The 10,779-nt window shown below is 36.1% G+C and overlaps 1 protein-coding gene across 1 annotated transcript; it reads right to left on the reverse strand.

The window, feature by feature from the left end:
- Positions 1–764: 764 nt before the first annotated feature.
- On the reverse strand, positions 765–9,159 carry LOC129898742 (vacuolar protein sorting-associated protein 2 homolog 3-like). The gene is made up of 11 exons (XM_055973394.1): positions 9,092–9,159; positions 8,812–8,856; positions 7,776–7,810; positions 7,541–7,591; positions 7,294–7,398; positions 7,130–7,201; positions 5,667–5,738; positions 5,477–5,557; positions 4,688–4,723; positions 4,511–4,566; positions 765–996 (listed from the first exon to the last, which is right to left on the reverse strand). Exons 1-11 carry the CDS (start codon positions 9,123–9,125, stop codon positions 945–947), a joined length of 639 nt encoding a protein of 212 aa, XP_055829369.1. The 5' UTR covers positions 9,126–9,159; the 3' UTR covers positions 765–944.
- Positions 9,160–10,779: the final 1,620 nt, after the last annotated feature.

The raw sequence follows: 10,779 nt of genomic DNA on the forward strand, positions 1-10,779 counted from the left end.
ACAGTTATCCTATAATCAATCAATTTCGATTTGAAATGTCTTTTCTCAAAATCTGTACAACAAATATTACTTTTATTATGATTAATCAAACTTTTTGAATTTTAAACTTGAAAGGTTTTTGCCCCAGTCTATACACCAACTAAGAAAAATCTAAATTCATAATGAAATAACAATTTCTTACTTGACTACCGTTAGATTACATAGCCTTCACATATGGTGTTACATACTAAGATGGTTATTTTTGATCCACTAGTCTGTGGAAACATGCATTGCACGTTTGTCCCCTAATCATATTTTTCTACAATTAAAAATTATTGATTTTACCATTTAAATTTTGTTAATTAAAAAACTATGGCAATGGGATGGTGTATATTCAATCTGACAAGAAGTATGTACATCTAAGCAAGATAATATTATCTCTAATGATGATATGAATATATCATCCGTTTGAGTTTTCAGTCGTAGCTATCATGGGGCTATACATTTGATTGCCTCTAAGCCTAATCGAAAGGGATACGTGGAGGGTCAGCAACACAAATATATAATCCTGAATTGTCTTACAATAGGTGATTACTTCCTAACTGCCTAACCACTGTGCCCTGCCTAACCACCGGTGGCACAGTTACCCAATACCTATGTTGGTGGGAGGTAGTAGGTACCCGATTAAATAATCGAGGTTTACATGTGTTGCTCTGGACACCACCATTATTAAACAAAATGCACACGCACTAGCACATGAGAGTAGAAAATTTCATGACAAGAGATGAAAGAAAAGTCATGCCAAGATTGACTTTATCAAACAACAAAATACATTGTTTGTAGCTTTTGGACAACCATTTATCATCACAACTATGTACATAAATTTCAACTATGTACATATATTTTACAGGAATCATGTTTTATGTGTGGTGAAACTCCATACGGACTAGTCCAAGATATTGAGATCAAGGATTTCTAAGCGCAGCCAATCTCTTCTCCAGATCATCGATCCCTGAACTGCCAACACGAAGGTACAACAACAAAATGTACATGAGCGAGTTAATGAGATCAAAGAGCATGAAAAATGCACTTCATACCAATAATACGATATGATTATTTACAGGAAGAAACGAAAAATAGCAAACCAAAAGCGCAACATACTTTATCCGTCAAGGAGCAGTGCACTCAAGATGTCTAGTAATTTTGCTTGAGGATACAGTAGTACTTGAGTTAAAATTAGTTCATCATTGACCATTATTGCCTAGTTGTAATAGCTCCTATTATGTATTCCGTTTTTGGTCTCTACTCATTTCTTTTCAGTTTTTTAAAGTAGCTCAGACAAAGTTGGACTACAATTTTTGTGGTTTTAATTGTTAAATTGATAAGTTTGAACCGCCAAGAGATTGTAAAAGATTACACTCGATTTATTGAGCTCGGTTGAGATTAAGCTGATAGCTCAGATCAACGGCTCCAACACCAAGGTAGTCGAGTGAAGAACAGCTTTAACTAGGTTTGCAATTTCTAGCGAAGGATGCACGTGAATGAAACCTAGCTCTGTAGTTCTTTTTTTGATTCTTTTTTGAATAACTGAGAAATATGTTGTTTCTAACTTCAAAACTCGGTGTATATTTGAGCCTCTTTCCTCTATCCTTCTCCATTAAAATATTAAACTTCATTCACCAATAGAATTTGAACCCGCGTTGTGTGCCTACCACACATTCTTCTTCGTCACACTTCCTTTATTGTTAAACCAAAGCCCTAAACTTCTTCTTTTTTTCTTTTTTTGTAATTGTGGTATCCTCGACAAATTTCATGAGATACCTGTCACTTCCTACCAGGAACATGTAACACCCCTAAAAATATTAAGCTAAGATTCGAACCATTCTTCGTATGCATATAGGCCCAAACCGGATGACTTCTAAGTTATGCATAGATGTTAAGATCCTTTCCAAGGTATTTGAAGTGTATTGGATATGGTTTAGAGTCATAAGGAACCTCAAACACCAAGTTAAGTTCAAAGTATTCCTATCAGCTAAGTTTTCACATGAGTTCATATAAAGGTCAACTTCAAACGACCATATCTCTCCGCTTATAAAGAGCTAGGTGGCCCATGACCTATCAAATTAAAGGACTATGAGTCTTATTTCCAACGCCGCCAAGTTTCAGTCATTTGGAGTTCGGAGTAGAAAGTTATGACTGTTTTATTGAAGCATGTCTGGACTGGGCAATTCGACCAATTGAGGGTCAATTCGGCGATTCGCCGAATGGGTTCGGTGCATCACTGATTGAGCTTGCCGAATGGACCCGAAAACCTTCAAAAGCTGTTATTTTAGGTGATCTGAAGCTCTCATTCGGTGGTTCGCTGAATAGGTCAGCAAAGGGACCTCCAGATCGCTGATTTGGCCAACAGGACTCATTAAAAAGTTTTCTTTTTTTTCAATTTTTATGGTTTTCTAACGCTCCCAGAAGGGTATTATTGACCTTTTACCCTCAATTAACTTCTCTAAGTCCATCCTATGACCTAATAACCTCCCAATTCATTCCAAACCCTCAGACAATTAAATTCATACGTTCTAAGTTATTTCAAGAGGAGAAAAAAACTAGGGTTTCAAGAGCATTCGTCGAGTTCTTCAAAGTTCTTCAAGAATCTAATTCTTCTAGGTATGTAATGTTAGTCATAGCATTGGATTGAGTTCATCCACGTGCCCTACATCTAAATTCTATCGTCAAAGAGTTGAGTTGAGTTTTAACCCTAGTTTATTTGAATTTCGAATTGGTAATTTCTTCCCTCATTGAGTTATATATAATTATGCATTAGGATTATTTTTGTTTCTACACCTTGAATTCTTGAGATTGTTGTTCATGATTTCATTCGCATGAACCCTAGTTGAGTTGATGATCATTACATTAACATGCATTTATTTTGAGTTGATGAGCATGATTTTCATGCATTAAACGAAGTATGATTTTAAATTGAGTCTATGCATTTTTTATTGAGTTTTGAAAGAGCATGAGATGAGTTTTGAGAAGTCTCTTAAATTTCTGTTTCTGAGCAATGAGTATTATTGATAAAAAATGAGTTGAATTTGAGAAGTCTCTAAATTATTATTTTAATCACGAATATTAATATATTTAAAACATATATTTTGAGATTGAGAAGTTCAATTATGTTTTTTTTTAAATGCATTCATTGAGTTGAGATTGTATCTAATTCAAAGAGAAGAGATGAGTTGAGAAGAGTTGAGTAAATTGATGTATAGTCCAATGAGACTAGATGAGATGTATTTTGATTATTGTACTCACTTGATGTATATGAGCATAATAAAGTATTTCGGGAGTAGTATTGAGCACCGATTTGGGTAAGAGTAGAGACAATTCAAACCCCATAAACTACGTAGCCAGCGTAGGATAGAGGCAAAGCCTTACTTGTCCCAAATAAGAGGACTTTTGATGTGGATCCAGAGATGTGACGTCATTTACCCTAGCAAAGTATTGGACGGATGTGGCAACGACATCACTTCGTTGTATCATCACTAGCCCATAAGTGATGATTGTCGGTTAGAGAAACTCCCCAAGAGAAAAGTATTATATTTTTATATACAGAGTTGCGTTTACTTATTTATATCTTTTGAAGCATCCTTTTACATATATTGCATGCCTTATTGAGTTGAGCTATTTTCAGAGTTGAGTTGAGTACCTTTGAGTAAGTTTCCTTTCAGCCATTTTCCATACTCATACATTCCATGTACTAACGTCATTCTACCTGCATCATTTATGATGCAGATATAGGTGTTAGAAATCATCAACAGGCGCACCGTTGAGGATCTATCTTCTCTAGTTTTTGGTGAGACCTCTTTGTATTTAGAGGAGCTGCCTAATCATCAGCTTTATGTTATTTCATTATTTCTTGAGGTAGTTATGGGCTTGCTTCGGCACCTTTCTAGTAGTTAATAGAGGCTTCATAGACTGAGTAGAGTGGAGTCATGTCAAGTCTTTTAGAGTCTAATTTGAAAATCGTATTCTATAGTTACGATTCTACCATATGTCTTTTTCATTCCGTCGAAAATCGTTACAACTTTCATTATTGAGTTATGATATTGACTTACATCTTTATATGAGTACTTTAAGTTATTATTTAAAGATTGAGGAGATTATTTTAAAAAGCCCACTTGATGTTACTCTTTTATCGAGTTAACCAAGCCAAGTGGTTTGCCTGGACCAACAATGGTTTCTAAGTGTTGGCCACGTCCAGGGTGTAGGCTTGGGGCGTGACACAACATATATTAGATAACTTTGTCCACCAAAGCTAGAATAGATTGGAAAATTACCTAGTGTTTGCTAGTTGGAATTTGAACTTGAGACCTTATGGTACTCAACCCACATCATTGACTAGTAGGTCACACCCTTGGGTGCACTTATTTCTTTATTTATTATTTTGGCTTCATAGGTTTATCACTCAAACAAGCAAGAGAGTGAAGGAAATGGGAAATAAAGTAACAAGAAGACCATATCAAAAGAAAATGATACGAACCTGCTTGATTCCTCAGTCCTTTTTCCAGCAATTTTGCCCTTGGGAGCCACTAACAACTGTCCAGATTAAAACACGGGATCTTCAATTTAACACTGTAATTGTCGGCACCCGACTCGTTTACTTCTTTTAAGTAAGAATACTACTTGTTCCAATGTGAACCAATAATGAAGAACTAACCTGTGAGGCAATATCGACTCCAATTTCATCAAGGACCTGCAAAAATAAGACTGAGTTAACGTGCAAGAAGCCGATAAGTAGTTGGGACCATGTGTATAGAAATTTACGTGTAGATATATATATTTTAATGCACTTCAATAATTGTTCGATTTTTAGAAGGAATATTCCACATTCAATCATCATTCCATTTTCAATGAAAATGCATATGCAATATATGGTGCAAAACTTCATCACCATTTGAATCTGAGATCCTGGGGTCCTAAATGGAGCCGACTGAACCTCTAAACAATTAAAAAGGTCCAAAACATACTCCGACACGGCTTCCACCTTTAGTGTGAGGGACATATTTAGACCTTTTTATCTCAGGGGTATATTTGAGAAAGCAGATAATGTTGGGGGCTTTTATGAGCTGATAGATTAATGAATGACATATATAAGACAAATCACTAACATTAGGGGCATTTTTTGCCATTTTCCATAAAAAGAAGCCAGAATAATACATTCTATTAAGAAGATAATGATCCTGAAGACACCCATAATGACATCACGACCATCGTTTATTTACTAGGTGACCGATGTATTTGATCCTTTGGTTTTCGCAGGAAAGGATAAGGGTTCCCAAACTTAATGTGTGAGTTTTATGAAGACTTGCATCACTAGAGAAATCCAAACATAATGGATAGTTTCAATTAAATCAACTACTAAAATAGCATAAAGTAAACATGCATTGCTTGGTGCAGTCCACTAACTATTTTCAGTCATTACGGAAAGGGGGTTTGAAAAGCATACCTGATTTGTCAAATCTTCAGTTTCCTCTTCTGCTTCATCGTCATCTATAGCATCATCTATGGCATCTGACATCATTTCAGTCTACATATACGAACACCATATTATTGAGTGGACTTCTAATAATCTGAGTTGACATGAAGGAGATATGATTTTATTTTAGATTCAGCAGATAATGTGCAATCAGTCTTACCGTCATATCCAATTGAGCTGATTGCTTCTGGAAATCTTGCATCACCTTCGCTTGCTTTGCAGGGTCCATTTGCTGCATTGAGTCAACTGATAATTATTACAATTTAGAAGGAATGAAGGTGACTTCACACACAACACAAATGTCATGTTTTAATGAGTAATATGAAAATAAATAATGGAGGCAGGAAGAAAAAGGAACAAAGAAAAAAGGAGTCAACAAACACGAAAGGATCAAACTTCTAGCCCCCATCTTTAATTTATCCACAAGGAGCGACGAGGGTTCAAGAGAACGAGAAGTAGCGTCCCACCAACCAATGAAGAATGCAGGAACCCTCTCATCAAGACATCCATCTCCATGTATATGAAGATGAACACAACAACATACCTAGTGTAATCCCACTAGTGGGGTATGGGGAGGGTGGGTGAATGCTGACCTTACCCCTACCTTTGTGGGTAGAGAGGTTGTAAAAAACGTTATGATGAAAATATTGAAAACAGAAAAGTAGTGACATCAAATAGTAAAGATAACCAAAGAATAAGAAACAACAGTAGGAATAAAATAAAATTGAAGAATAAGATAATGCAAGCACAATAGTGATAATACTGCTAAGGGAGTAGATAGGTGCTCCAAACTAGACCCATGCTCTACTATTGGAAAAGAAGAGATCGCTCGACTACATACTAACCGTCTACCCTATTCCTTGACCTCAATGCTCTCCTGTCTAGGGTCATGTCCTCGTTGAGCTGGAATGTGTGATGTCATGTCTACTCATCTCTCGCCAAATCTTCATCGATCTATCTCTACCTCTCCTTAAACTATCGTTGTCCACCGCAGCTCCTCACTGGAGCGTCTATGCTTTTCTTCACATGCCCAAACCATCTCAATCTCGCTTCCCATATCGTATCCTGCACGGTGGCCACTCCACCTTGTCCCGTATATCTTCATTCCAAACCTTGTCCCTCTTAGCATGCCTATACATTCATCTAAGCATCCTCATTTATGCTACCTTCATCCTCAGAACGTTACAGTTCTTGACTGGACAACACTCAACCCCGCACAACAAGGTCGGTCTAACAACCACACTATAGAACCTACCATTAAGTTTCAGTGACACATTTTTACTACAAAAGACACCGGATGCGAGCCTCCATTTCATCCACCCTGCTCCCATACTGTGCGAGTCTCCCCATTTCCTTGAATTATAGCCCCATGTTCATGAAGATGAGCTTACATTTCATTCTCTCTTTTTTCAAGAATAAGAAAAGATTTGAGATTTTTTTTTATATTTCAATCTCTCATACAACAAAAACAATAACAAACCAAGTGCAGTCCCAAAAGCGTGGTCTGGGTAGGGTAGAGTGTACGCAGACCTTACCTCTAACGCGAGGAGGTAGAGAGGCAATTCTCTCATACAAACAAATGGAAAAATTTAAATTAGATATCATGATCTTTGGCCATCAAACCTTATTCATAGCAGTCATAGCCTTAGTGGCTCCTTTCATGCCTGCAGCAACCGAAGATTGGGCAGATATTGCCTGCAAAGGGCATAAAGCTTTTCAAATACATCCATAAAAGAGGAATGAAGAACTGAAATCAGTAAGCATGTAACATGGACTTGGCAGAGCACCTGTGTGTGAGTCGCTATACCTCTCATTTGAGCCCGACTACCTTGCAAGTTGGCTATTTGCTGTCTAAGCCTGATTAACTGACGTGCAAGAACTTTTGTTGCTGTCTGAAAATGCAGAGAGAAAAGCAGATGACACGTGAGTTCCAAATGATATAGTACCATCTGAGTACCTCAGCTGTTACTTAGGCAGAAACACAATAAAGTACAACTGCTAATTTAGACTCCGGGAATGGTGCTCGAGACCCACCTCATTTCCAGTTTTAGCAGTCCTTTTTATTTCAGCAACAAGTTTTTTTTCCTGTCCCATTTAAAAAAGAAATAAAAATATCTCTTATTGATGTAATATCATGTTAAGAACCAGAAGTAAAGGAAGTTGATATAAATGAAAAGTTATATAAGCTCTAAAATCGTAAAAAGATGCATCTCATGAACACATGCTATCACTTTCAAGAACAGTCATCAGAAAGAAGATCCAGACATACCTCTGATTGTAAAGCAGAAATTTCCTTCTCAATACCTACATCACAATTTTAAAACTTAAATGACTTAATAGTTACTTACAAGAAGCATCTTCCACACACCCAAAATAAAATTGTGGATATCAGTATGATTGTCTTCATAATTTGCCCTCTATATTGACAGAGATTGTGTGCGTCTTCTGATGGGAAAGAAATTACAACTTATTAATGAATTATTACCATATGAATTTCCTATTCACAGAACGTGGTTTAATCTACTTTACCTACAATTGAACATCATCTCATCCAGTTTCCTAACATGTTTAAGCTAACATAAAGTTGCCCAAGTAGAATGAATGGTATATGTATATTCATTTCAACGAAATGGGTAATGAAAGAAATTTTTCCGTAGTTGGAAAAATGTGCGAGCCAATCCAGGCAGCGGATCATGCAGGGAAATTTAGCATCTTTTACATCTTGCACAATTAGAAAGGCCTTGGCTGAACTTAATAGCATTGCTGTGGCACCCAAGGGTTGGCTTAATGGTTAATGAAGTGGGTTGAGAACCATGAGGTCTCAGATTCACTTCCCAGAGGAGGCAAACAACTAGGTGATTTCTTCCTATCTATCCAAGCTTTGGTGGATAGAGTTACCCGGTACATGTGCTAGTGGAAGGTGGCAGGTGCCCCATAGAACTAATCAAGGTGTGCGCAATGCCAAAACACTATGGTTATCAAAAAGAAAATATTTAGCACTGTTGTCATCTATGCTACAAGCAGCTACAGCAGAAGATGCTTAATAAAAACTGGAGTATCTTATACAAGGTATATCAGGCCCATTTAACTTCTATCTCACTTGTATACCTCAGGTTTTCGATAACTATTTTCTGATTGGAATTAACATAATTTTCTATCAACTATCAAAATCAATACTGGCATAGCTCGTAAAGCCCCTAAAGTCAGATATTTGTATAGTTCAATTTTGAGACAATGGGTGTCCTATGAGCTCAATGTATCTTGTGCTAAGGGAAAGGGGGAACAAAAGTGTAAAACTGTTTTACCTCTGGTGGAATGAGTCACTTCTCTTCTACTCTCTCGAAGCGCCTCTGTCAACAAAAAAAAATCATAACTTTAGCTCAATTTTATGAATGATCAAACACCAAGAATCATAAAAACTCAATTTTTTTCAAGAGTTTCCAACAATCAATCAACTAATCCTCAATCCCAAATCAATCAGTTTTCATGATATGAATCATATATATGTATTCTAAGGCAGCAATTACGTAAATAAACAAAAGGGGTTCTTCAAAAAATTGACTTTTGATGAAATAAAAATCGAACCTTTGGCATTGGGTTTCTTGGAGAAGATGTTCATATTTTGGGATTGTGGGTCTGATAATTGAATGGAATTTGATATTTTTAACTCAAAGAGGAGACTTTTATATTCTTTTCCAAAGCCCCAAAAGTTTTGGTTATTACATTAGTAAGCCACAAAATTCATTTGGATAGTTGGTTAGAATTACACGAGTAAATTAATAATACAGGAATTTATTAAGAAGAAATTTATCTTTTAATTAATATAAGAAATAATTATACATGATTTAGGGATCATTTGGTTTGTGTATGAAAAGAACTAAGATTTAAGTAAATATAACAAGGGGGCACACGGGTAATTAGTTTGAGTCGTGAGTCCAACTCAGATAAATAATTTGGATTGAATCCAATTTTGATAAATATTTTGCCTAATGAAAGACTACCTTTTTTTTGAATGGAAGAAGTAGAAGGGGTGAACGAGCGCTGCGGTAACGAGCCGTAAGAAAGATGAGCAGAGCATTCCTTCCCACGGCGGAGTCACCATTGACTCTATTTATTATTATGGTAAATCAGTGTATCAAGATGTCAATCTGAGATCTTATTTCGGTTCGATACGTTCACCTACGAGACACGCTCTTCTTGTTACAGTAAGTGCTGCAATTGAATCAGCTCTTGATGCAATAGAATAGGAGTTCTTGGTGTAAGCGTAACCGCAGTTGACTAAATATCTGCCGTGGTTGAATCAAATTATGACCTGGACCCTTCTATTGCAATTATAAGCTTCTTGATGTACTTTATGGGTCCAATTTGTATAGTTTTCCCTTTTTCTAATCATTTAATACCAACTAATTATTAAAAATAAAATAAATAAATTATAGTTTGTAGTGTTCGAGATCGTTTGCACACGTCTTGATTAAGGCTATCATCATTTACATGTTACCTCCCATATTATAGATATTACAAAATTCTGTCAATTAAAACTTGAATAGATTGAAAAAAATTGTCTTGCTTTAGTTTGAGATTTGAAATCAAAACCTCTTAAAAGAAAAAAGTTAACTAAATATAATTTTGTAATGTATGAAGTACTATCTTCAGACTATATGATTTTATTCATTTTTATTTTGGCCATGAGATACGTGCGATCTTTAATAATTTCTGAATAATATTCTTCCGGTTGCAGTGTTTTATTGTACATGTATAAGTTCATATTGTACTGTCCTTGAGTCCTTGTTGAAATGCTGCCAACTCTACTAATTGATTAGCTTAAAGTAAGGAGTACACGTTTGGCTCGAGTCTAGTTTGTAATAATAATTGGAACGTAATGCAGGCTAACACAAGCATGACATCTTTCTACCTTCACAAACCATCTTGTGAGATTACATGGGTTATGTTATTGTAACGAAGACCTCTATTCTTTTAACTTTTTCAAGTAAACCCGCATAAAGTTGTTTGATGAGTGGGCTAAATGAAGTGAGAATTGAATGAGGTTAACTCAAATACAAATGCAATCGCACCTCCTCTTCTGCATGCATGATCAACTTCCTTCCCCAGGAACTGGAGGTCTTCACATCTGTGAGGACATAAAGCAAAAGATTTAACATATAAGATACAAAAAGATATGCTAAAATAATATCTACTCCAAATCGTCTATAAGATAAAATGTAGCCACACGCCTCCATAGCAGCATCTTCTTCTTTGGAATTCTCTTGATGTCG

This window comes from Solanum dulcamara, chromosome 8, assembly GCF_947179165.1.
Source record: "Solanum dulcamara chromosome 8, daSolDulc1.2, whole genome shotgun sequence".
In the NCBI taxonomy this organism is placed as follows: Eukaryota; Viridiplantae; Streptophyta; class Magnoliopsida; order Solanales; family Solanaceae; genus Solanum; species Solanum dulcamara.

Bases quoted from the DNA above. Each gene is read 5' to 3' on its own strand.
- LOC129898742 (XM_055973394.1), bottom strand. From the start codon at position 9,125: ATGAACATCTTCTCCAAGAAACCCAATGCCAAAG. The intron at 7,811-8,811 runs GTAAAACAGTTT...ATTGTGATGTAG, and splicing joins AGTGACTCATTCCACCAGAG to GTATTGAGAAGGAAATTTCT. The intron at 4,567-4,687 runs GTTAGTTCTTCA...TAATCTGGACAG, and splicing joins GAGTCGATATTGCCTCACAG to TTGTTAGTGGCTCCCAAGGG.